Source organism: Anoplopoma fimbria, chromosome 24, assembly GCF_027596085.1.
Source record: "Anoplopoma fimbria isolate UVic2021 breed Golden Eagle Sablefish chromosome 24, Afim_UVic_2022, whole genome shotgun sequence".
Taxonomy (NCBI): domain Eukaryota; kingdom Metazoa; phylum Chordata; class Actinopteri; order Perciformes; family Anoplopomatidae; genus Anoplopoma; species Anoplopoma fimbria.
This window is the reverse complement of record NC_072472.1, coordinates 21,333,310-21,361,161: the sequence shown is the minus strand read 5'-3', so window position 1 is coordinate 21,361,161 and position 27,852 is coordinate 21,333,310. Positions and strand designations below refer to the sequence as shown.

Below are 27,852 nucleotides of genomic sequence, written 5' to 3'. Positions count from 1 at the left end.
TTATCTTCTCCACAACCCATCAGGCATTAAAAAAAGACTTCAAGCTGTAGAGATTTCATTAGTGGTTTTAAATACTCTGCTTTCAAAAAAGAAATGCAGCACAAAGTGCTTTAGAATAAAGAGAAATAGCCAGAATGAACATAAAAACAAGGAAATTAAATGGCGTAACAAGCTGCTCTGATGACACAGAAGGTTGTTATTTGACTATCAGCGCCGTGATGGTTAGTTAAGACCCAGTAGTTGTTACAAGAAGCAGTAATTGTGAAGTCTGTTAGAAGTGAGGAAGTCGGCCTGCAGCGACGCTGATGCAAATGTTCAGTCAACATTAGAGGGATTACACAGAGGACCTTATGAGACGCTCATGTTGATGTCCCCTCCCCTCCTTCCTGCCTCCATCTTTGTTTCCTCCCTCACCCTCTCAGAGAGTGCAGACCAGTCGGTCGCCCAGGCCACGGAGCCCTTCCAGCTGCCGGGTCCCCCGCACAAACCCATCGTCACGGACGTGTCCAAGAATAGCGTCTCTCTGACCTGGCAACCCAACGCCCACGAGGGTGGAGCCGCCGTCACCGCCTACATCATAGAGGCCTTCAGGTGAGTTCCAGGACACACGCACTTTTCCCTCATCCTTGTGTATCTTCACCGTCATCAGGGACGCTTCCCGGCTTTGTCTGGTATTTCAGTGAATACTTTTGTCTCAGATCATTCCTCTGCTTCATTTAACAGTCCAGGCTGTATTCTTCTTGTGTTGAATATCTTTAAATTCAACAATTTTAACATGAAGGCATCTTTCTTGTCAGAACAGAAAACCTTTTTCATTACGGGACACTAAAACATCTTCACTGATTTTCTGACTAATGAATTTCTTTCATGCTTTGCAGCTCTTTTAAGAGAGTCTTGCTGCCACATTTATTAATTAGTATTAGACCTTGAAAAACACGACTCAGAATCTCAACAGAACAATTTAATGGATTAAATGTACCAGGAGGAGTGCATTTTATTCCAGGTTTGGCCATGCAAAATTCTTAAAAACATGTTAACATGTAACACGGATGTGAGTGGACTCATCTGCACACTGAACGCACCACAGCAGAAACTGCCACTTGAGTGGAAGTCCACCTTGGATTAATTAGAGGGGGAAAGTAGATTTAGCTGAGCAGGATGGGTGGCTCCACGGATGGAGGGAGGCCTCCGGATGAAGATAGGACGGCGTTATGGGGAGACGTGTCCCTCCGATTCGATAAAGACGGGAACACCGGCAGAGCTTAATCAGATCCAGACGTCCACCGTGGCCCGTGGCAGCGGCAGAGCATTTCCAAGTAACGCACGCTGATTCTTTATAAAGCAGCTGAAGGGGACCGCTGGGATGTCTGCAATAACATTTCCTTGCCTGAGGTGATGAGGCTTGTTTGTAGGAGACCGGAGAAGAGTGAAGGGTTGGGGCTTGTGTGTGTGTGTGTGTGTGTGTGTGTGTGTGTGTGTGTGTGTGTGTGTGTGTGTGTGTGTGTGTGTGTGTGTGTGTGTGTGTGTGTGTGTGTGTGTGTGTGTGTGTGTGTGTGTGTGTGTGTGTGTGTGTGTGTGTGTGTGTGTGTGTGTGTGTGTACACACATATGCAAGGTGTAATAGTGTTTATTTAATGAAAGAAGGCAGACGTTCCGTTCTCCCTGTGAGACTGCATTCATTCTCTCTTTTCTGGGGCCACAGCCTTGTGTGTGAACTCCCAACTCCTCCGCAAAGTTACCTTGAATCCAGCTCTAGCACAGGGCGGCCACACACACACACACACACACACACACACACACACACACACACACACACACACACACACACACACACACACACACACACACACACACACACACACACAGTAGATGAGTATTCATGAGTCGTTTTCCTCTTTGGTCTAATTGTTCAGTTCAGCACTGAAGCTCCTTCACCACAAACCCCCACAGTACCCTTGGGGGAATTTCTAAAAGTGTCAAACAAATGGTTGGGGAGGCCTTTGTGACTGCCGCTCTGCCAAGGTGACAGTAGATTCACGGAGGCAGAGGGAGAGACGGGACGAGCGGCGGCGGGATAATGCATCTGTGGGAGTGCCACAAGGCCAAGAACATGCCCTCTTTTCCTGGCGGCAGCTGCGGCTTCTTACGAGCCCCATTACATTATTCATCGGGACGGCAAATCGCATCACTTGGAGATCTCATAAGTTCTCTGCAAAGTGACTTTGCTCACATCTGCTATTGTTTAGCAGATAAGAAATATGAGAGGGAGCCAAAAATAGATCCCGCTATCGCCTGGAGATCTTCTCACGCTTTGGTTAAATTGTGCGGCTGCACATCAAATCAGCTTCACAGTACGCAGTATGACACTGATTCAGTGGTGGAATGTAACTAAGGAGCCTACCTTTACTCAAGTAAGGTATTTTGTTGTACTCAACCTTAGCCAACGACAAGGGTAAAATGCTGCTTACATATTAATGCAGGAGTAATAATCTAATGGTAGGATGTTATACTATATATATATATATAAAAAAAAATATTTTGCAATAGTGAACCTGAAATCGCTGACACATTGTTTTATAACTGTTTTATAACATTCTATTCAATTTTGGATTTATTCTGAAAGCAAATATAATCAATAAATTGTTACGATAAATCTCTTTATCCTGTGTTGTACATTTCACATAGACAAATCAAAATTTGTCTTGTCATCCCCCTGTTTAAAAGTGTTTTAATAGGCTTTATTATTTGAATGCAGTCTCTATACGAATAAGAAGTTTGTCTACCATACCATATCTTTTTCATTTATCTTTCTTGATGATATCTGAAGTCTTGGATGTCGGATTTTGTACCATTTATTTTCTTAATAAAGATTTATTTTAAATTCAAAATGGTGCATAGATTCCTACTCGGGAAACATTTTGATGTTCAGGAGGTTTCAATGTTACAGTAAGCACCAGGCCAGATGAGAGTTGCATGTTAGAACTGAGATTAGATAACAGATCAAGTTTGGTCGTTTAATATCATATTGCATCCGATACACAGCCAATCAGCCGGCAGCACGTGGCAGACTGTAGCCGACATGGTCAAGATGGAAACGCACACCATCACCGGCCTCCTCCCCAACACCATCTACCTGTTCATCGTCCGAGCCATCAACGCCTACGGCCTGAGCGACCCGAGCCCCATCTCTGAGCCCGTCAGAACCCAAGGTCAGTCTGAGCCTCCCTCATGACTCATATGTTGTGTGAGCTGATGCTTCGGCAGCAGCCCTCTGAGGAGAATGTGTGTTTCCCCTCAGATGTGAGTCCTACGGGTCAGGGAGTGGACCACAGGCAAGTGCAGAGGGAGCTGGGAGAGGTGGCCGTCCAGCTGCAGGAGCCCGTCACCCTGACGACGTCCTCTATCCGAGTGTCCTGGACTGTGAGTGGCTCTTTGTTGGTCTTTGTTTTATGTAGGGAAAGTTGAGGGTTCAGTTTGAGTTCTCCACCTCTCCTCTCTCTCATCTTTTTTCTAATTCCCCCCTTTAATTCATCAAGGTTGACCGTCAGTCTCAGTACGTCCAGGGCTACCGTCTCTTCTACCGACCCACCGGGGGAACCTGGCTCCTGCAGGACATCAACTCCCCCTCGGAACGCATCAGCGTCCTCACCAGCCTGCTCAAGGGAACCGAGTACGAGATGAAAATCCGTCCCTACTTCGACGAGTTCCAGGGGAGGGACAGCCGAACGTTACTGGTCCGAACCCCGGAAGAGGGTAAAGAATCTGGTGACTTCTGAAACCACATCGGTACCAGGAGGAGATTTAAATAAAAAACCCTGTTAATAAACTAGGCCAGGACCTTCTTCTTTGACATTGCGGGGTCATGGAAATGTCTGTTCATTAGCCTGTCTGCCACAGCAGGAATCTCAGTAACGTTATCTCATTTTGGGGTTAATTTTATATCCTCCTGCAATTTTGGGTTCATTTATATTGATCCCAGTTTTAATTACATTCAGCTTCCACACTCTGTGATTTTTGCAGCCCGAGGTTTTCATCAGTTTAATATCAGTTGATCCAAAGTCTAGATTAAAACAAGTGACTTTTTACTTTTTTGCCAGCAGCACTTTGGATCGACCTGCCTGAGTAGCTTAGTCTTGCTTGTTTAATGCAAAAGATAAAGTTAAAGGCTCTCCTGCTACAGATAACTCTCATGTTTCTTGACTTGTCTTTTGTATCTCCCTGCTTTTAGTGCCTTGTAAATTTTGTTTTGTACTCGTTGTGCTCACCATAAGTATGTTGCTGTAATGACATGAATGCCCTTACAGTCCCCAGTGCCCCACCCAGAGCTGTCACAGTGGTAACAGTGAAGCTAAGCAACAGCTCCAGCATCAGCGTCTCCTGGGAGCCTCCGCCCAGCGAGATGCATAACGGCATCATCCAGGAGTACAGGGTAAACACGCCTCAGCAGTGTCACTGCGTTTTTATCTGAAAGCAGCCACGACTGCTAGAAAACACTTAGACACGTAAAGAAAACACAATCCTACTGCAACATTCTCCTCCAAAATTTGCCTTCAATATACAAAATGTTCAGATTTCCTAATTCAAGTCGTACCATTCACAAATGAGGAAGCTGATGGTTTTGGGAGGATTCTGGACAGTCACAAGATGAACCTTATATTTTGTTCATTCGGGTTACATGCAGAGATAAAACATTTCAAAGGGAAAGAAAAATCCTCAGACTGTGTTTTTTAGGACTTCAAACGTAGCGGCGAGCTCACGGGTTAGTGGTCAAATTCAATGACTACTGTACATTCAACACAGGGAATATCTGACTGATCAAAGTATTTCAGCCTGTAGTGAGCTATTTCGTCAGTGGATGAAAATGTAAACACACTCTTGACTGAGCACTATAGACTGATAAGAGACAGATTTTTAAAAGTGTCACAAAGACAAACCAGAGGCAGAAATGAGCAACATGATGAATTCAATGGTGTCTCTGTGAATCCGCACAGGTTTGGTGTGTAGGCAGCGGCGGCGGCGATAACCAGACACGCTACTACATCAACAGGACGGTGGACGGGAACACGCTGTCCACAGCGCTGAAGGGCCTGGTGCCCGGCGTGCTCTACCAGGTGGAGGTGGCGGCAGTGACCAGCGCCGGCATCGGCACCCGCAGTCAACCGGTGTCTGTCCTTATCAGTGAGTCCACAGTCACACAAACAGATGTAGAAATATGATTAGGACCAAGATGCGGATGCACTACGGATACACTTTTTTTCTGTTAGAGGGGGGGGATTATTTAATTTCAAAATGATGTCAGCTTTAGTTTCTTTTTTATATTTTGAGCCATGCTAGCAGAGTTGCCTAAATGGCTTTGTCTGTAGGTTGGTAAGTCCGTTCCACCTGCAACCTCCGGTTTGGATAAGTGAAGCAAATGCTGAAGTGCCTTAAAGCTGCATTCTCTCTACTGACCATCAGGGGGCGACTCCTCTGGTTGTATAGAAGTCTATGATTAAATGACTCTTCTTCTCTCTTGATTTATCACCTCAGTAAACATTGTAAACATGAGTTTATGGTCTCAATCTCTATTTTCAAGTCTTTTTCAGTACAGCGTGATGTTCATTTAGTAAATGATGATGCTGATGTTTTAGGGCGGGGCTACACAGTGATTGACCGTTCGCTACCATGATGTTGTCCGGTCTGGGAGTTGTCTGTGTTTTCGTCTTAGAACTTTAATCCTTTTAATGTGTGTGTTTCAGTTCTGAGAGTTAATTGTAACATTCTCCTTGCCCACAAATCTGGTTGTTAAAACACAAGATGGCGACGGCGAGGCTTCAAACCCGTAGTCCACAAACCAATGGGTGTCTTCAAAGTGACTACATCCTCTTTTTATATACAGTCTGTGGTCAGTCCACCACTTTAGTCTGAACTGTAAAACAACTGTTAGATGGATTACCATAACATTTTGTACACAAATTTATGAATCATGGTGATTTCAGTGATCACTTTGCTTTTCATCTAAGGAGTGTAAACCAATCCCTGAAATATCATCATCAAGTCAAATTTTTAACCCGTCCAATACTTTTGTTATGAATGGAGAACTAATGACATTCCCATCAGGCTCAGCTGTACTTTGTGCTTAGGGCTAATTAGCAAATATTAGTATGCTAATATGCTAATTTAAGATTAGGGATGAGGTAAATGGTTTACCTGCTTAAAATCAGCGTGTTAGCATTGTGATTTTGACCATGTTACCATGCTGACGTTAGCATTTAGCTGATGTACCCTTTACTCTATTTCTATAATTTCCAATGTATTATAATGGTACCAATACCGTGGATACATTGTTAGGTTTTTAAAGGATTATCTCATTTTATTGGATGCTCTGTTTGGCTTTAAAGACAATAAAGCCATACAATATGAAACACTGGATGGATAAAACAACAGATCATCAAATAACATAGAGCTCCCTCAGTTCTTATGATATTGTCTCATTTTGCCCTCCATCCTCCCTTTTTTCCTCCCCCCAGAGCTGCCAGCTGAACAGCCATCAGTGCCAGGCGGAGGAGGTGGCACCGGCGACGGGGGCGACGGCGGCGAGGAGAGCAGCGTGAGTCTGGCCGAGCAGATCACCGACGTGGTCAAGCAGCCGGCGTTCATCGCGGGTATCGGCGGAGCCTGCTGGGTCATCCTCATGGGCTTCAGCGTCTGGATCTACTGCCGGCGCAAGAAGAGGAAGGAGCTGAGCCACTACACCGCTTCGTTCGCCTACACACCAGCAGGTCAGGAGGAGTGATTCACATGTAGAACAGTAGATGGTCGGTGACTCTGTGTCTGCCGTCTGCTACGACTGAACTTGTTTGGGAAGTCGTGGAAATGAGGCATTCGTAAAGTGGCATTCAGATTGTAGTCCAGCATTTCATTTTGTATACATTTGGTGGCCTGCATGATTTATTGCACATTTCTGGGGAAATGAAAAGAGCTGATCTTGGATATTAAGTGTTAAGTGTACAAAAAGACAAAGTAGGCCCTAAAACTCTAACATCCATGAGTTTACTCCTCTCATCATTCTCTCGTTCTCTTTTTGTCTTTTACAGTTGGTTTCCCACATGTAGAGGGAACAGGACTTAATGGAAGGTAATTAGATTTTATCCTTCTGTGTATCTGTATTATGTTTAAATTCACAATAATCCATAGAAATGAATGAATACATGTTTCTATCAAGCCTTTTACTTGCTGTTCTTGCTGTATTTCCATCTGTATGGCCGTTGCTTTTGCACTGTGTCCCACCACGTCTTAAATTAAAGCCAGAATGTCTCTGCAGGCCCGGCGTGCTGGGAGGCAACATGGGCAACTACCCGTGGCTGGCAGACTCTTGGCCCACCACCAACCTGGTCCACAGCGGCAAAGAGGCAGTTAACTGCTGCACCAGCAATCACGACACAGCTGAGAGATACTACAATGGTAGGAAGCTGCTTCCACTGAGTAGTTTGGTAGAGACAGTTTATGAACGTCTGTCTGTTTCATTGAGTTAAAGCATCAAAGTGTTTTGTGATAAGTAGAAGGGTTCAATACGACAAAAACAAAGCAAGACAGCTAACTATGACCTCCATCTCTGTGTAGACGCAGGAATCTCCAACTACCTGAATCAGACGGAGAAGTACAGCATGGGCGGCTCCACCGAAGGGCCCATCTACAGCACCATCGACGCCACCAACGAAGACCTGAACGGCTTCGCATACGCCCAGCATGCCTCCACCGCTCCCTACGCCTCCACCTCCATCATGCCTTTCACCAACCAGATAGAGGCACCGTCCCACGGCGGGGAGCTGCAGGAGGACGGACACTGGATCGCCCAGCCGGGGTCGTCAGGAGCTCAGTACGCCCAGCCGGACCGCTGCAATGGTGAGGGGGGCCCCAGAGACTACATGACTTGTCATATCTAGTTTTTATTATTCAAAGGGTTTTTATTTTCACATTTATCTATAATTATATGTTTTCATTTGAGCTCGAATTATTAAAAGCGCAAAAAAAGTTATGGGGCTGTATTTTGATAATCAAGTAATTTTTTAAGCAAAAAACAATAATTATCTAGAACTCTAGCTTCTCAATGTGACTTCCTGCTCTTTTTGTTGTATGCGATATTAAACTGAATATTTTAAGGTTTATACATTTTGATATCAATATTATATCAATATCGTGACATGAAAATGGATATCGTCTTATATTTTGGATATCGTATGTTGGTCATTTCCTGGTTAAGTGTCATTTCCTGGTTTTGAAGGCTGCATTTAAGTACAGTGGTGTTATTTTCTGAATTGACTGTTCCAATACCAGACTGTTCTAGCTGTTTTATTATTTACATTTTCCCACTTAGCCCTTATATCGACAGTACGGATGGTTATTTATGAAAAATCTCTTTACAAATACTTTGTGAAAGCATCAATATTTGAAAATACAATTTGGATATTGAGATATTTGTTCAAAAATATTGTGATATTTTATTTTCTTCATGTCGCCCAGCCCTAGTTTGTCAGAAATACAAGCTATGTATTCATTTGGTGCATTTTTCCATCAAAAGGGGTGAAATAATCAGTCGAAAAAATGATGAGATTAGTGGACAACAAAAAATTATAATAAGTAATAGGTAATAATAAGTAATAATATAAGTAATAGTAATAGGCAGGCCATATATCCATTACTGGTTTGAATTCTGCCCTCGACATTTGCTGTTGTATAAATAAATGAACTTCACTTAGCATGAGTTCTGAACGTGGGAGAAAGAAGCTTTCTTCAACGATCAGATGGAAATAGATCTTTTTCTGCCCCATTTTGCCTCTCGCTTACATCCATATCCATATCATTGAGCCAGAGGCCTGCATGGAATATGTGTCATGTGTCAGTTATGCTCATGATGAATCAGCTCTATGTGAAAAAGTATCTTCCTCCAGTGAATCACAGCATTTTTCTGTGTTTCACAGGTAGTAAGCCCAAGCAGAAGGCGATGGGCAAGGCGGTCAAGACCCCGTCTTTGACCTGGATGGAGGCGCTGCCCCCACCTCCCCCCATTGGAGAGCTGGAACAGTGTGAGCGAGACGAGCAGCCTCCCGAGCATGAGGACATGGACATAGGGTGAGTCAGACACACACACACTCATCTCTATAAATTAGTATCACACTGCTACACCATCGTTTAGACTTACCCTCACCTCTAACAGGCACACCGCGTATCCAAACCAAATGCAGCTCTTTTTGCCTCCGGCTTTAACAACTCAATTACCTTCGGCTTCGGTCAATTGGGTTTAGTGATTAAGCTGTTTTCTTAACACAATTTGCTGTGTTCCTTTCCAGCCGCTCTCTGCAACCGCAGAGCAAACTATAATTCTGTCTCACGCTCCTAGCAGCAATCCCGCCAAAGTGGAAAGCTTAGCCTCCTGCAGTGTTGCCATCGGCAAGGCCCTCTAACTCTTGTGAAAGAACAGCATTAATGTTTAAGTAGCCTCGTGGCTACATGGAACCCAAGTGCCAGTGAGACTACAGGCCCCCTAACTATGTCATTTAGGAACACACAGATAAGATCCAGCTACATGTCATACACTGTATCATCTAACTGTGACCGTTCTCTTTTGTCTGTGTAGCTCGGACGAGGAGTGGTGTCCCCCCCTCCCTGAGAGGACCTACCTGATGGAGGGCAGCGAGGATGGACCCTGTCCCCCACAGAGGAACAACGCCTCCTCCCCCGCCACCTCCTACAGCCACCAGTCCACCGCCACGCTCACGCCGTCGCCCCGAGAGGAGAGCCGAGCACCCCATGACCTCCCCCGCCTTAACCACGTCGACGGCCAGCAGCTCTTACGGTATGTGAACCAGCGCGGCATTAACCGGGAGGTTGGCTTCATATTTGAACCCACATTGTTTCCTCGTTACCCTGAACTCTTCTCGTGAACAAACAGTCATCTGCTTTACTGAACGCAAACCTCCTTTCTGCCGTCTACTGTCCTCTGCTCAGTTAACCGAAGGACACGTTTTTTTGTGCTAATGCAATGAATAAATTAAGTTATTGTTTTTTTGTTCAGATCAATCTGTCTACATTGAGAAATTCCTCCATAAAATAAAGTTCTTTTTTTTAGCATCATCTAATTCATTTAAAGTTATTTTATTGTTCCTTTGAGCAACTATGTACATTTTCAAAGACAAAAAATACAAAATCTTCAGTGAAATTTACAAGCCATAAAATGCCCCCTTGCTCAAATCAGTTTGCGTCTACAGCCTTACTTGGTCTGGTCTGACCGGTAGCTTAAAGTGGCTAATGTTAGCAAACTTAGGATACTAAGTGTCAAGTTCCACTTTAATAATGCATTTTGACATTGTAGCTGCACATTTTTCACGCATCAACCACAATACTTTTTTAATATTCAGTAAAAAAAAACGTCATTGTGTGCAACAATGCTCACCCCATGGCCAGATGTTAAACTACCCATTTAAATAAAGATGATGCAGATAAGCTTGAAACTGTTATTGTAAACCTCACTCTGAACCAAAGCTTTAGGCTCCGCCTCCATCCATTTGTTCTCAGCAGTAACGCGTTGCCCTTACTTCCCATAGCAGAAGGTTACCCTGTGGTCCAGTGCCAGTTCCCCAGGCGCCGAGCCCGCTGCTCACCCAGTCCAACCCCAACCTCTCCGGCCAACAGCATCACGGCTCACCGGAGGTTGGCACGCTGCAGTGCCAGAGCCCTGCCCATCGTGGCCTCCACAGCCAGGGGCCGGCCCTGAACGACGACACCAACGGCGCCTCTACACCCGGTAAAGAAAATTACTGACAAGCCTGCACACACACACACACACACACACACACACACACACACACACACACACACACACACACACACACACACACACACACACACACACACACACAAAAGCACAGTAGCAAACAAGATCATGAGAGCTGAGAGCATGTACACATTCAGCCTAGAACTGTGTTGACTCACTAATCCATATGCATTGAATACATAAATTGCTCTGTTGAGTATGGAGGAAGGAAACAACTCTCTCTGTTGGTTTCCCTGTCTTCACACAGTGCACAGCCGCTCATCCCCAGCAGATGCATGCACTCCTCCCAACCAAAAATCACGCGTGAAAAAAAAGGTGTCAAAGAGTTCAGCGTACAGAAGAGACGTGCAAGGAGGTGAGTGGATTCAGATACGTTCGTTTCAGGGTTATAGGGAACAATAACACCTCCATTGTTGACATGTTTCTCAATTTGAGTATGTGTTATTGAACATATCGGAAAAGGAGTTCACAATTATTTTGCGTGAATGAATGTTCTCAGTGGCTAAGTAAACAGCTCTGTCTATTTTTCTTTCACTATTCATTGCTAGTTGTAAGTGAGTGAATAAATGTACCCCATAATAATCCAGCACGTACACCCAGATATCCTTCAACACTGTCTGTGAATGAATAAGCAAAATAAATATTTTTTAAAGCAATGGAATCTAACAAAAACGTGATACAAAATTAGCTTCAATGCATCGACTAAAAGGCAGAAAAAACTCAGATATTCTTCATGCATGTTTCTTTCCCTCTACTTGTCTCTGCTTAGACCTGCCCCCGCCTCCGGAGCCGCCCCCAGGGGAGGACAGGTTGCGGGGCCCCCAGGGGTGCGCGGAGGCCGGCAACATGGTGAACGGCGCTCCGTCCTCCCTGGAGAGGAGCGAATACAGCAGCAGCAGCCACCAACGGAAAGGCTCGGGACAAAGACAAACCGACAGTAAGGCAGAGTTTCACTGAGTGGAGCATTTCAGTCATGGCGTTTTTTAAGTACGGCAGAAGATGATTAAGCACGGAGAGTGCATGTTCCTCCTGAGGTCACTTTTTGTTGAAATCAGAGATGGGATGAAAAGACAACACGTGTACGGCGTTGTAACCACGCCTAGAAGTACAGAGTATTCCATGTTTCTGCTGTATCATGCCCTGCTACTGCACTGCACTGCTGCCTCCCACAGTGTTACGCAGTAGAGGAACAACTGGTCTGGCTGGAATACAAAACGTTTGTGACCTATTGCCAGATCATTACTTGAATTAATGCTGTGGTCACATGTATAACATGCAGCTGTGCTCATAATAATAATAATAATAATAAATAAAAAAAACAAGCTGTGTGTTAGAAAATCCAGAAATCCTGCAGCACGATGCCTTGCTGTAGAGAAAATCATACTTTTTTACTTTTCATTTACCTCCTTATATAGGCAACAGTTACAGCTAATAACCATAGCCTATGATAGAAGTAAATGTGGACAAGTGGAAGGAATTAGCAGGGGCTGTTTTTGCATAAAAAAGTCATACCTAAACCAAGCAGATATATTTATTTATATATATATTAACCATCATTTCCCCACTTAAACGCTGTATTGCCTCACAGACTTAAAGTCCTCACAGTTAGCCCTGTCTCCTGTCTGTCATTGCCTCCTCAGATGAGGAGTTGGTTCCGTACAGCAGTAAGGCCGGTTACCTCTCCAGGAGTCAGATGTCCAGTAACTGCTCGACCACAGGAAGCTCCTCCTCCAGAGGCTCCACGGGCTCCCGAGGGCTCAACTCAGCCCGGAAACACACCGAGGTAGTATCCAGCAACGCTAATGAATTTATAATTTCACTGCATTTTTTTTTCTATCCAAGAGAAAAAAATGTTCACCTCAAACGTTTCTTTAATAATTGATGCTTTCAGATATTCATGAGCACGGGAACAAAGCCTCTTCGTGTGGTTTAGTTTTATCTACACGTCATTACTTGCGCTCCATAAAACATACATAATCTCATAACGTGCAGGCTCACACACACACACACTCACGCTCATACATACAGATCTACCATTACGTCTACTCGGGATAGGCTTTACAGTAAGAAGCACTGCTCTCTCTGGAGTGCGCTTCACTGCAGGAGCACTCTTTTAAATGCACCCCCTGCAGGCTCCCTCGCGTCGAGCTGCTGTCTTTCATGGCAGAACAAGCCGTGCAAGCCGCGTGGAAAGCTCTGCGGTTATTTTATGCTGTGGAGGCGAGCTAGTGTTCGACGTGTCCCTCTACATTACTCTAGGTAGACAGAGGTAGTGGCTGATAGAAAGCCTAGAAGATTTGTAAATCACCTCACGCTGCTATGGCTCAAAGGATCCCTAGCTCCTCCGGTGTCCTTGGGTCAGACACTGACAGGTCGACTCAGTGGCAGCTTCATCAGTGTCTCAGTGAATGAGATTGTAATGCACTCCGTCTGTTAAGGTTCAAAAGAGCTTCTGTATATAAGTGCGGCCCATCTACCAAATCAAATCTATAAAGCGTTTGTTGTGTTGCTAAAGTGCAGAAAAAATGTCTCTGGCTGTAGTTGAGAGACACTTTAAATGACTCTACTTCTAAGGGGTCAGGCTATTAAATGTTTACCAAAAGGATATCTGGATATTGAAATGACAAATAGCTAAAGCCATTTTCAATTTAACCTTCATTTTAATTAAACTTAATTTCTTCTCTTTCATTTTTTAAGAGTTGCCATTAGTTGCACGTATAATGTTTGCAATATTAATTCAATTTCCAAATTTCCTTTTTGTTTAAAACCTTTATTCAGAGCTTGATTATCCATATTTTCATATATTTATTTATTTATATTTTCACGGCTTTTACTCAGTACAAATAGATTTTAAAAAATTATATAAAATTGAATTTAGAACATTTGGAGATTACTGAACAAAATGAAAAAACTTATCTGAGTTTACTAGATTACAGTAATTAGTTATAGTAAATATATGTAGTTACTAACCATCAGTGCTTTTAGCTTAGTCCTAGGCAAATTGAGTTAAATTGTCAGTTTAGCAACAATCAGTCAGGTTATAAGTAAACCATTAGAATTCACTTTGAGAGGAAATGACACCAAACAGCCAACACACACACACATGGGTTTATGAGAAATGAGCTTTGATGCTCCCTTTAGTGCTGTAGTTGTTAGGTTTAATGCTGTAACCTGAGGCGTCTCCATAAAGCCTGTGTGCAGAGAGAAAGGATGTCTCTGTCCGGGGTCAGTCCACGCTGACCTCAGCACACATCCGACATGGGAACGTAGCAAAGCAACTTGTAAAAGTGACACGCACACAAATGCAATTGCTCCTTTGCTCGCTCTCAACACATACAAACATAGGGCTCCCTTGTATCTGGAGCCTCTCAGGTCACCCCCCTGTGGAGCAGTAAGGAACACCTCACCCCCCCAAACTGACCCTTACTGGCCTTTTCACGCCTTCCCGGGGACATGAAAGCTTCTTAATAAAGTTTGGTGTGTTTCTACAGGAAGCCTGGGTTAGGTTACTGCTTCCTCCCGCGGTGCTGCTGACTGCTATCTTTGCCCTTTGACCCCGGCGGACAACCAGGCGGTTGTTGCTGTCTTCGGGTCTGTTACATCAGCTCTGAGGCTGGGGGGACAATAAGCACGTGTATAGAAGGGGGGACATCCAATATGGAGTCACTGGGATTGGATAGGCATTGATGAGACGGGCACTAGGTCAACGTCACTTTAGCGAACAGTTCTGTCGCTCATTGGGTTCCATTGCAGACCAGCGATGTGGAAAAAAACTGTGCTTCGGAACCATGATTGTTTTGGGTTGCACTGTACCACCTTTGGGGTTTTAGATTAAAAAAACATTGGGATATGAAAGGGTGTCAGGTAGAACCCCCTTGGTGGGTTCCAGATGAAACCCTTTGAATATGAGAACGATGAAATCCTTGGAATATAAAAGGGTTTGTTAGCACTTAGATGGTGGAAATGTTCTGGATAGTACCTCCAGAGAGTGTACTGTGTGGAACCATACACCATAGAGGGTTGTCTGTAGAAAGTCTCATAGGGGACCTTTCAGAGATGGCTCCAGGTAGAACCCTTTGAAAGTGTTCCAGGTGGAACCAGGAACCAAAAAGGGGTAGATTATGAGGACAAGCCTGAGAACCATATTTGGTTCTAATTAGCACCTTGACTTCTTAGAGTGTTAAAAAAAGAGCATTTGATTTTCACAGATCTGCCAGTTTCTGTCGCTGTCGTCCTCATTCGTCTTCTTGATGAATGTGTTTCTCTCTCGTGGCTGAGACGTTCCCGATGTTCTATTTCCTGTTTCTGTTTCTTCTCTTAGTGTTTTATTCATCTTGTTTGACAAATGCCTGTGTGCAGTAGGACTATAAAGGAAAGGAGGACAGAATGACAGTCACCATAGATGACATGCAGAGTCATGAAAGTTGCAAAGCGTCACTGCTACTTTTGTGCTGTAGCAAATTGTGTGTTGCAGCTAAAGTTCCTCTTCTTAAACCGAATCCACCCAGGAACATGAATTGTAAAAGGAAAGAGCTGCAGAGGTTTACTGAACAACTCTATTTTCCCACTAAATGATTCCAAGTATAAAACATTGTGTATATTTGATATATGGAAAGGCTTACAGGAAAACACCACATTACTTTAAAGTGTTACAAGCCCTCAACAGTGGACACTTGCTCTTAATGCTGCTCTAGGAAACAAAATGTAAAAATGTAAAAGCAACATTGGGAAATAATTGAGAGGAAATAGATTTTTGACCAAATTGATTCAAAACCATGGCCACAGAGTCTTCTATTCCAGACTGATTACTGCTTATTCCTTCATAGTGTGTAAAAACGTAAGCGTGAGCAGACGTCTGCCTCGATTAATGGAAATGAAACTTTGTTCTATGTAGCAATTAGAATTTCTGTTGATGTTGAAATACTTTTGTCTTCTCAGGAAATGAGATAAGGACACCAGTGACTCTGTCGACGCCTCCATCATCCACCATCTTTGTCACTGTGGACACAAAGAGCTGGACGAGAGGATGGTACACTCTGTGTCATCGCTGTGAAAGAAAGCAACAACGGACTTTACATCATGTTTATTTTTTTGGTTTTACTACGATTATTTATGGGCAATCGAGTTCATTCCTCTTCCTTGATTTGTAAATATCTGTGTCTGTACTGTTCTGTTGTGGGCTCTGGATACAGGGAAAGAGACGTATATTGTATTTATAAGGATAGAAAAAACGAAACAAACAAAAGTCTGTTATAAAAATAAAAAAAAGCTCATGTCTTCTTGAATGTGCCAACCTTTTTTAGTCAAAAATGTATACTCTTGGAAAAAGCATTAACTGCTGTTGCACTCTCTTGTTGTCATGGCAAAAACAACAAGAAAATATGAAGCACAAAGTGTGTTTGTTGGTCGGAAAAGCCAAAACGAGCGGGTCCCCCCCCCCCCCCCACCCCACCCCCGAGCGCTCTCCCACCGGGATCCCTGCACCCATCTAGTCCGCTAAGAATGTCATACTTTTCTATGTTCCCCATCGGCTCCTCTGCAGCGAAACGTTCCAGTGTGCCAGCAGACAGACAAGCTTTATAAAAGTTTGATTGTAACCCCCCCCCCCCTCGCTCTTCCTCTCGCGCACCCTCCCCTTGGTCGTCTGAGGGACTGTTTGCTGCAGTGGTGAAGTATTTGCATATACTCCTTCCAAAACAAACAAAAGCTATGTCTGTGGACTGAATTTTTTTGTACTCTTGTTGTTTTGTAAATGTACAATAAAATACATTTGCTGATCGTATGACTGCACTCGTCTCTTTGGAGCAGCTTCCAGGACAACAGCGGAGTCACAATAAGTGGCATTTCATATTGTAAGATATGTGGAGCCTCCTGACTCCTCAGACTACACCTATAGAGATAAATGCTAATGGGAAAAAACTGTCATGTACGATGTAGGAGTATCAAACAACATGTTCATATTTGTCAACTCAATATTAAAGCAACACTCTTTCTCTCTTGTAATGATGAAATTCCATCTTTATGTTTCCTTAAGCTGTTTCCTTGATGAGCTGCTGTGGAGGGAAAGCTCCACAGCAGCAATACTATAAATAAGTGCCTCGCATCGCCTCATATTAGCTTCAGCTAAACTTAAGAATGCATTTTTTGCACAAACAAGGACTGTATATTTTATACTTATCTCTTATAATCAAACAACAAGGGGACCTCCTCTCAGCCGGTAGGAGGAACAAGCTAGCAAAAAAGGTTTTCATCGTACTTGTGAACATGGGAGTTTTGTAAGACAGACTAAAATGTCAATTTAAAACACATACAAATGATTATAAAGATGCATGTTTTTTGTTTCTTTCTTTGCATATGTGCTGGTGAGTGTAACTGAGCATTTAAAACTCATCCAATCTTTAAAGGTCATTTACACCTTGGTGTCACATGAAAGTCATGGAGGTCTCCAGTGTCTAAGGTTCACCTGAGAGTTATCAGTCACATGAATTTGAACAGCCCTGTCTCCTAAAAATGCCAAAACTGCATTGTGAATTACATATAAAGGTTAACGTATTTTGTGGATTCAATTTGCCTTTTGATGTTTCATAAATAAATTTCAAATGATTCCGCAGAAAAACTGTTGATGAACGCTAACCAAAGGTTTTAAACTGTTACAAACTGCTACTGTAATACGTAATGATATAAATTCCCCTTGAAACCTAACCGAGAATGCAGTTTAGCTGTATGGGAACGTTGTTTAGTAGGAGACAGGGTTGATATGAATGACTTGCATCCAGTAAAGCACTTAAAACAGCAATGTGTGCATGCATCCTCTCATGTTCCACCATCCCTTTAGGGTATTATTCGCCCAAATATATCCTTAAAGATTCAGATCTGAAATTCTTCTTGATATACAGTAAGTCATATAAGCAAAATGAAGGCTGAGATCTGTGTATGCTTGTGTGTTAGCACAAACTTCTACAAGCTCCTTAAGCAAATCTAAAACATTCAACACCTAAACTTCTTGCAGCCTTCAACCCCATACCCAAACTCTCCATCCATCCATCCATCCATCTTCCGTAACCGCTTATCCAGTTAAGGGTCGCGGGGGTGCTGGAGCCGATCCCAGCTGTCAATGGGCGAAGGCAGGGTACACCCTGGACAGGTCGCCAGCCTATCACAGGGCTGACATATAGAGACAGACAACCACTCACACTCACATCCACACCTACGGGCAATTTCAGAGTCATCAATTAACCTAAGCTGCATGTCTTTGGACTGTGGGAGGAAGCCGGAGAACCTGGAGAGAACCCACGCTGACACAGGGAGAACATGCAAACTCCACACAGAAGGTTGTCCAGCCCGGGAATTGAACCCGGGACCACTACACCACCGTGCAGCCCCCAAACTCTCCAGTCAGACCTAAATAAATAACTAAAAACTGCCTCACTGCTGAAGTTGTGTTTGCCTCTTAATCACCCGACGCCCCGGTCGTCCTGCAGCTTCACAGTGGATTGCACCTGGGCGAGTGCTGCACGCCCCGAGGAGCACGAAATTGCCAAGCTCTCAACTCTGAGGGTGCAACCCACACTCCCTCCTGCTGTCCGCCTGACACAGGCCATGCATCGCCCTCTGGTGCTCTACGGAGGCTCGCTGTTTCGCGGCACACGCAGAGAGACACCGTCTCTCCGGCTCGGCTACACATCTAGACGGAGAGGCCCGGGGTGTGTGCTTCTCCTTTGGTGCTCTGTGATCAGCTGAAAGGTGCACCATGACATGCTGCAGCACCAGCTTTGTTGCCGTCCACAGATGGAGACGGAGGAGGTGGCAGCAGAGGGAACACTTGGAAAAAAAGAACATGAAAACACACGTAGGAGGAATGATTGAGATTTGATTGACATGGTTGTTTAGGGTCTGATTATAAGACACCTTTTATAACCTCTATGCGGCCTAGTTCACTTATATTTCAGTATTATACATAGGTGGAACATAGGTGTTAGTGTTTTCTTTACATTTCCTTAGGTTTTTTCTGAATGGGCTTCAGTTAATGATGTTCTATATTATGCTTCAGATTAATTCAGTTAGAGAGTGTTACAACTTTCTTTCTACATAAACGTCATGAGCTGATTTCGTTGGGGATCAGTTCAGACCTGACCTCAAATAACAGCATTAAAGAACCACGTGTGGTCCAAAGCAATGGCTTGTAAAGTGAATTTCAAAAGCATTAGTTTCTTATGGTCTTCTAATGGGATTTCTATAAAATAAGAAAAATATAGAATATAGCCTCATCGTTTTATTAATCAGTGTTAAACTGTAGCACAATATAGTATTTCAGAGATTTGTTAACATAAGCAATTGGCCTATTGGACCCAACAATTGAAATCCAATAAAATCCAGAGTAAACAACATATACTTTACATTCATCTTACGATTTCCCATGAACTGGAAAATCAGTAGCTGGAATTGATGAAATTCTATAGATTGTATTGATGAGATATGACCATCTAGAAGCAAGGTTACGAATGCTGTAGAGTGATGCAGTGCTTCTGATCATGTGACCCTAAGGAAAACACCCAGAGAGGAAATTACAGTTGGGTTCAACAGAAGTTCACAGTAACTTCCAAAGGGACACCTTATGTCCCAGTGACTGTGGAGGTCACTGGTACAAACTGAGTTCTTTTTCTTCATCCAGTATACCTCAGCACAGTACCTGAGGTTGCTTGTATTTTACCTGTGTATATAATAGTTTACTAGTATATAATATGTCAGCATAGCAGGATATACCACGGTCCATATATATATATATATATATATATATATATATAGTCACTTATATACACATATATTATTCCAGTGGTTCCAAATCAAGGGGTCAGGGTGGGCCCTAAATCTGAGGGGTTGTGACATATGGTATATATATTTCTCGAGCAGCTACAACAGTAACATAAACCTTTTGCCCTGATGCATCAGTATTGACAATCTTATAACACCTGTTCAGCAGAACCACTACTTTGAATACATATAGTCAATTTAGCTGAGAACATCTGTGTTTTTGCCAATATAAAGAATAGCTCTTCCATGACTGGCTGTATTACTGTCAAATGATAATTTCATATTTGATGTTTACTTTGAGAAATAATCAAGAATATCTATTCATTGTAATTGATTTTAGGCCAAAGATTAAAATTGTTTTAGTCCTTTTAGAAAGTAGAAGAACTAAAAACTGGCTTATTACAGACTGAAAGATCTGTTTGAGTGCCGCTGCTGTAATAATCTCAAGAGGTTCAAAAACTACATTTTATATTAGCAAACATATTTCAGAGGGATTAGATGTGCTACTAAATTATTATACTCTCATTTTCCCTATATTTCTCAGAAGTGCTGAAAGATTTTTAGACTCTTTCTTCCATGTTATGTAGTTTCTTTCTTGGCAGGGAAGCCACACCTGTCATACGTCCGTACACAGATTATTTTGCATATTAAGGTGTTAGCCTTCATGAGCCTGTGGAATTAAAAAACAAACAAGAGCAAAGGACAGCAGATAAGACGAGGAGAAGATTTACGTGACTGACCTTCTGCAGCGTGACCCGACACCCCTTACCCTTTCCATGCCCCCCTTCACTTCCCTCTACCCCTCCATCCCTCCCTTCTTTTCCCTTTCGCTCAGCCATAAATCACCGCGCTCATTCATTAGGCCGGTGTCAAGGCCAGAACGCCCACCGGGCCTGAAGGAAGAGGGCCGCCGGCCTGAAAGGAGAGAAAAGAGACAGAGACAGAAAAGGAGGGATGAGAGGGAGGGGCCGGCGTCATTTAGAGCCCTGTACCCTCATTCCAAAATGCAACACACCAATTTCCATGTTAATTTTCCCCGTGACAGCAGAGATGGATGTCTGTGACTTTCTGGCTGATGTGATGCATACATAGACGTTAAAATGGAGCCATTATGTAGGCAGCAGGGTCAGAGGATGTAGAAGGTAAATGATTTAGATGCTTGCAGGGTAACAAAACGCTCAACACATTTAAGTGATGTTACAAAATGATCAATATTTTACCCTTTTATATTGTATTGATATATATGTTTAAAGATGTAATTGTTCAACGACAGCACACTACAGAACATGTTATCTTACTGCACGTTGACCGGCTGCAGGCCACAAGCGTTTCCCAGAGTGAACAGACCTTTTTAGTAATAACATTTTGTATGTTCATCATATAATCATTACCTCAGTATATGTCAATACATCAAACCTACCTGTCGCTTACCCCCTCCAAAGAAGTACAAAATCGTTAAAAACTATGTAGTTTTATGAGATAAAAAACAAAAGAGATAAAAAAAACAAAAAACAAGACATCTAAAAAGATCTGATACAGGGCTGCTTTTGAAAAGTTGACTTCTTATAGATACATGTTTGTTTACAGGATGGTGCCAACAGGCGATAACAAAACTAAATGCGTAACGAACTGGGACATTTGGATGAATCTGGTGTCCATAGTAAGTGGGTGACTTTGGCGTAGGGTAGATGGGCCCCAGTGCACACTATTACAACCTCTGGTTGTATAGAAGTCTATGAGAAAATGACTCTACTTCTCTCTTGATTCATTCCCTCAGTAAACATTGTAAACATGAGTTTATGGTCTCAATCTCTAGTTTCAAGTCTTCTTCAATACAGCGTGATGTTCATTTAGTAAATTATGGTCCATTTAGAGTCAAATAGACCATAAAGCAGGGTATGCTTTAGGGTGAGGATACCTTTATTAAAAGGTCTCCAACACTATCAAAAGTAGTATACAGCATTTCTAAGTCAATCCTCCACAGTCCAAATATCTTCTGTTGACTAGATGCAAAAAACAAGATAATAACGGCAAAAATCCTAGATATTCAGAGCCAAAACGCCAAACTCAAGGCATCAAAACACAAACCAATCAGAGATGTCACGGTCACTAAAGCCATTTCTCATATACAGTCTGTGGCGTGCACTAGGGCCATAGACTGTTTATAAGAACTGGACGTAGTTTGTGTGTGTGTGTGTGTGTGTGTGTGTGTGTGTGTGTGTGTGTGTGTGTGTGTGTGTGTGTGTGTGTGTGTGTGTGTGTGTGTGTGTGTGTGTGTGTGTGTGTGTGTGTGTGTGTTGGAGCAGTCAACTGGCCCTGTGTGACTGACAGGGCAATATTGAAACAGATCAACCATGGGTGCCATTGATTTCCAGTTAATTGAATGATTACCGCTTTAGCATACAACGCCACAGCTAACCACTGCAGTCGATCAATGGGAGCATGTCACTGCCACCTGAACTGCCGCCTGCATGATAGCAGGAATTAGTTAACACAGACAGAGCCCAGCTCCTGTAGTCACACTGGAGAGGTGCTGCCTGTGTCTCTGTTATCTATTTTCCTCTCATGTTATATTCTATTTGCTTCCTTATACTCTATTTGTGTCGATTCCCTGTACAATCCTATTACTTTTGTAAAAACTAACCTCATTTCAAAACAGATCAATAAAGTTACATGGTTTTGTGTGAATAGTGGCGCCTATAAAGTAACTGGAGTGAAAACATAGCATTGGGGTTTGGACTACGACAGCCTGAATATGTAAACGTAATATTGTTAATCTGCCAGATGCTTTAAGTGTTATATAAAAGTGCTAAAAAGGGTCTAGTCCAGGGTGATATATCATGATGTTGGTCTGGCTGTATTTATTAAAGCTAGGAGCTCAGCTAATTACACTCACACTCGCCCATGTGTTTATGTCTGGTCTTTTAATGGTAATTATCCATTTGGTTAAATAACAGACTACAGGGAAGACACGCAGTAAATATACATGTGTATGTGCTCATGTGTGTGTGTTTGTAGTGTGTCCATGGTTTAGGGCCATGTCTAATATGGGTCATTGGTTTGCTGACTTTCTATATAAAGCAAGTATTTTGGCATACACCAAAATCTGTGATGCACAAATCCCCAGGGCAACCAGTGTGCATGTGTGTGTGTGTGTGTGTGTGTGTGTGTGTGTGTGTGTGTGTGTGTGTGTGTGTGTGTGTGTGTGTGTGTGTGTGTGTGTGTGTGTGTGTGTGTGTGTGTGTGTGTGTGTGTGTGTGTGTGTGTGTGTGTGTGTGTGTGTGTGTGTGTGTGTGTGTGTGTGTGTGTGTGTGTGTGTGCTATGTGAGCCTCATAGCGTGTGGTCTGGTCCATCAGTGAGCGGGTGTGCTGCTCAGAGGAGCTGGGGGCTTCATGTAGAAACATATGACCTTTAGTGAAGCAGACAGATGAAGGATTATCTCTTTGGTAGTCCGCTACACACACACACACTCACAGAGACACACACAAATAGTCCACTACCTGCTGCACTGCATAAAGATGAAATAAATCTGACATGATGTGATATTTTAACACAGTCTAAAGCTTGATGCTTGTGGTAGAAAGTCTGATCTGTTTTGCAATTATTCATGTTTTCAGCCTGCTTTGACGTCACTCCTAATTGCAGGTCTGCCTGACTTCCTTTGACAATAACTGCAAATGAAGCAGGCTGATTATCTTCAAAACGAAATTCAAAAAGGGAAAGGAAGACATTAAAAGAGCTCAAATTCAATTATTTCATATTTTTGCAGTGGAACAAAGCCTACCCCTCTTTTGAAAAGAAAATGACTGCACCACATAAATACAGGCACAATTCCTCAAAGGGCTTTAGTTTTTTTCTAAGGTAGAACAAAACACATGTTTTGGGCATAATTGTAAAGGTGATGGCCCTATAAAAAAAAAAAATCATATTTTATAACAACAAAATGCAGCAAAAAGTGATGAAATTGATTGATATATTAAGTAAAATATATCAGTGAAAAAGGATTTTTAGTTCACATCTGCATGAATAGTGCCCTGATATCTGCATAGACCCCATTTGGTCTGTAGCCAATTATTTATTGCATTGTGGTAAAAGGCAAATGTTAAATGGACTTATACTTGAATAGGGCCTATCTACCGACCACTCGAAGCCTCTCTCACTTCATCATTCACCCATTTACACCCATTCATAAACTGATGGAGGGGGTTCCATGCAAGGTTCCACCTGCCCATCAGGACTCTCTAACATTCACACACATTAATTCACTGTGAGCAGTTTGGGGTTAAGTGTCTTACCCAGGGACACATGGACATGGACTAGCGGCGCTGAGGTTTAAACCGCCGATCCTCTGATTGAAGGACGACCCGCTCTACTACTAAGCCACAGTCGCATTGCGGTTACTAGAATAACTCTGGACCATATCCTCACAACATGCCCCATTGGTAGACAACGATAGTAAGTGAAGGTACCCAAGCTACTCCAGCTAAGTGAAAATGATGCATATTGGAGTGGTCCGAGTTCGAGGTCGACTAAATACACAAGCAATCAAAAAACTGATTCTCAAAGTACCAACATCTACCATAAGATGTTCCACAAGTCAAAGAACAACATCATCACTGATTATTTATAGTGTAATGGCTATTTACACTAGCATGTTTATAAATGATTATAATAGTATAATCATTTGATTGAATAAGTCACTGTATTTGGCAGGAACAGAGTGTATTCAAATTATTAATAAATGAATATCAGTGCAAATAAACACTCTTTATTGATGACATTTTAATGAATACCGAACTGTCATTTTATTCAAACATTTGTATTCACTACTTTCTATGACATTATTTATGATATTTTATGCCATACAATAATATTTCTTCTGGAAAACTATATATATATATAATAATAATAACACTTTTATGGCATACTATACAATGACATCATGGAATAATCATATCATACCACTTTTTTTATGAATAAGTATTGCATACTATACTATGACATTATTTATTACATGTTTATGGCATACAATACAAGGCTATGTCATAACATACCAAGGCAATATTTATGAAATTCTTTTGGCATACAATACTACAACATTTTTATGGTAATTTAATTTCCTTCTAAACAAATGCATTACATTTGACATTTCGATGGCAAATTAATAGCATATTGTATTATGGGATTATTAATAAAAAATGTATTAAATACTATACTATGACATTTTTATGGGACAATTTACCATGACATTATTTATTATATGTTTTTGTCATGTTAATGTCATACTATACTATGGAATTATTAATTTAGTTTTCATAGCATGCTATAGTAAAACATTTAATGTGCACTTAGTACTATACCTTTATCATAGCATATTATTCAACATTATTAATGGCTTGTAAATGAAAAGCTATACTCTGATATTATTCATGACATTTTTAATGCTTTCACTAATATGGCAATACTGATTACATGTTCATGGCATACTAAAATTTGACATTTTTATGGTTTACTCTACTTTGACATTTTTTATATCAAACTATAAAATTACATTTAAATGATGATTTTAAGGCATACAACTAAATTATTCATGGAATTTTCATGAAAAGCTATACTATGATATTATTCATTACATTTTTATGGCTAACAATACCATGACATTTTATAGCAATTGTACTGCAAACTATACATGACATTACACTCTTTTGATATATAATATTCTATGACTACAACTAATTTATGGAATACTATACTGTGACTTTTTTCACAGCAATTTGATGATACACCTTACTATCACATATTTTATTTCCTTTTTTTATGACATACTATACTATGACTTTTTTTGACATACTATGCAAAAACTATTCATAACAGTCCATGGCTATCTATACTATGGAATTATTTAAGACTTTTTTATGGCATACTGTACTATGATATTTTTTATGGCAATCTATACTATGCCCTTGTTTATGCCATTTTTCTGTGGCAAACTGTACTACAGCATTTTTTGTGACAATACTATGGCATACTATACTAGGACATCCATGGCAACAATATACTTCATTTTCCCAAAAGCATTATGAGAACTATAGTTCATACATTTTGAATTTGATTATCCCACAGATCATTTTTAATAGATGTAATATTTTAAAATGTTAAAGCAACATTCAGATATTTTTGTTTACATTTTGAGTTGTAATTGTTAAGAATGCCACATTGGTTATTGCCAATTGATTTTGAGGAGCTGTATGGGTATTTTAAGTTATTATAATCTTCTAATTAATAAAGGTTATTGACGAGCAAAGGGGATAGTTTAGTTTTAAAGGAGTCTCAATTGTATTTTGAGGATATTTATATTTGATTCATTATCAAGTCTGATCGTCATTTGCAATTCACATACTGTTACTCACACTACCAGGAGAAAGTAATACTGACACTGAGGACCCTCTTGGTAGGAGGAGGGTTTCTCTTACCTCTGCTGTGAACCTGTAGATTGTCCACTTTCATCCCCCGCAGGGTTTTTGGGACTAGTTTGTCTCTTCTGTAGAGTAAAAACAAAAAACAAATGTCAAAATGAATCACGTCAAGCATCTTTGGTTTTCTACATCGAAAGCAAAGTATCAAAAATCAGTTATCTGATGAAGCTCTGGCACTTCCTGTGAAACATACCACTGGTCGACCAAACAGTCTGCGTCTCCAAGGAGTCCTCTCTGGGCTGTTTTCCACCGAGGTGTTGGCAGTGGGGGCATCTGAGACGGCGACTCCAGTGATACACAGTAACACAGTTTGTTTTCACTGCTGTGAGCCAGACAACCAGACTCCATCACTGTATATAATGAATACAAGCTTGTTAGTAATAAGTGCAGCGCTGAAACTTTTAGTCAACTAGCTGTTTATCCGATGACAGAAATGTCATTGACGAAGTGCAAACATTTCAGTTATTTATTTGCAGCTTTTCTCTGTTTTATATCATTATAAACTGAATCTAAGTATTCGAAAACAGACATTTTGGTTATTTTTTTCACTCACTTCACTCGGTATACTGTCTTAATGAGGATCTTTTCTCACCTCCCACTAGAGACAGAGCGTGTTGAAGCTGAATCTAATTAAATTGTAAATTGTCGGAAATATTATTCCTTTCAAGCAAAACGGTTTAAGTTCATAAGGAGAGTTAGAAACTTGGTTGCAGATATTTGCGAAGCTAAAACTGTAGTAAACTGTAGCACAGGTTGTCTGCAGTGAGTCTCACACTAAGAGTTTAACAGTTTGACATGATTTTGCAGGATGTTCAATGATGTAGTTTACACCACCTGAGAGGGAAATGTTACAGCACCTGAAAGACCTCCAATGATTTCTCTTAAAGTGGCACTATTTTGCTTTTCCACTTTTCCCCTCTTCTTTAGTGTATTATATATATTGTTGTACATGTCAAAGGTCTGTAGAGTGTAAAACCTGAAGTCCACGCCTAAAAGGAGTTACCCTCCCCCTCAGAATCACTGCTCCTGAGCTGACTGAAACGGCTCCATTGAATTCTCTCCTTCACTTCTGTAACTTTATGAGGTCATAATGTTATGGAAGTGACATAAAACTCCTTCCGGCTAGTTTGGCCCTCAAACAACAAAAATGAGAGCTGGTGCTCCGGAGGAAGAGTTTTTTTAAATGTGAAACGTTGACCAATCACAACAGATCGGGCTAGCTGACTAATCAGAGCAGACGATGCTTTCTGGAGGGAGGAGCAAGTGCTACAACGGAGCATTTCAGAGAGAGGGTGAGAAGAGATGCTGCAGGAGAGCCAGGATGAGAAAAACAAGGTGGATTATGAGCATTAACGCATGTAAACATGTTGTAACTGTAACTTGAGATAAAAATATGCACCCAGAAAATAGCATAATAGGGCCTGTTTAACATTTAATTTAAATTAAATAAGCAAAAAACAAAGTTAAAGTTATAAATAGTACAATGTGGTCATATGGTAACTATGACTGCACTACACTGTGGACCAGCCCTTCATCATTTATGTCAGATACTCTGCCTCTGTTAATCTGAATATGCATGAGAAGATTAATGCTGCAATCATGTGAAACTTTATCATTATTTATTATTCTAGTGAGTCTTATTGTGTTTGATTTTGGAAAACCTTGTTCAAAAAGACGGAAATTATGTGTTTGAAAACTAACATGGTTAAAAATATAAACCTGTTTTCAGAAAAACTGTAGAGTTTATAATAA

General features: G+C 41.6%; 1 protein-coding gene across 2 annotated transcripts in view; it reads left to right on the top strand.

The window, feature by feature from the left end:
- robo3 (roundabout, axon guidance receptor, homolog 3 (Drosophila)) overlaps positions 1 to 16,241 on the top strand; it is an 87,024-nt gene extending 70,783 nt beyond the window's left edge. The window contains exons 11-27 of one of the 2 annotated variants that reach the window (XM_054625137.1): positions 423 to 591; positions 3,042 to 3,208; positions 3,298 to 3,419; positions 3,536 to 3,752; positions 4,304 to 4,428; positions 4,991 to 5,177; positions 6,509 to 6,760; positions 7,076 to 7,115; positions 7,303 to 7,442; positions 7,602 to 7,883; positions 8,960 to 9,110; positions 9,616 to 9,834; positions 10,586 to 10,782; positions 11,060 to 11,167; positions 11,582 to 11,749; positions 12,453 to 12,595; positions 15,751 to 16,241. In XM_054625137.1, coding sequence (XP_054481112.1) covers positions 423 to 591; positions 3,042 to 3,208; positions 3,298 to 3,419; positions 3,536 to 3,752; positions 4,304 to 4,428; positions 4,991 to 5,177; positions 6,509 to 6,760; positions 7,076 to 7,115; positions 7,303 to 7,442; positions 7,602 to 7,883; positions 8,960 to 9,110; positions 9,616 to 9,834; positions 10,586 to 10,782; positions 11,060 to 11,167; positions 11,582 to 11,749; positions 12,453 to 12,595; positions 15,751 to 15,762 — 2,699 coding nt within the window. In that variant the 3' untranslated portion in view covers positions 15,763 to 16,241. Of the gene's footprint in view, positions 1 to 422; positions 592 to 3,041; positions 3,209 to 3,297; positions 3,420 to 3,535; positions 3,753 to 4,303; positions 4,429 to 4,990; positions 5,178 to 6,508; positions 6,761 to 7,075; positions 7,116 to 7,302; positions 7,443 to 7,601; positions 7,884 to 8,959; positions 9,111 to 9,615; positions 9,835 to 10,582; positions 10,783 to 11,059; positions 11,168 to 11,581; positions 11,750 to 12,452; positions 12,596 to 15,750 lie in introns of both variants that reach the window. The other variant, XM_054625136.1, reaches the window with a different exon arrangement.
- The last annotated feature ends 11,611 nt before the right edge of the window (positions 16,242 to 27,852 follow it).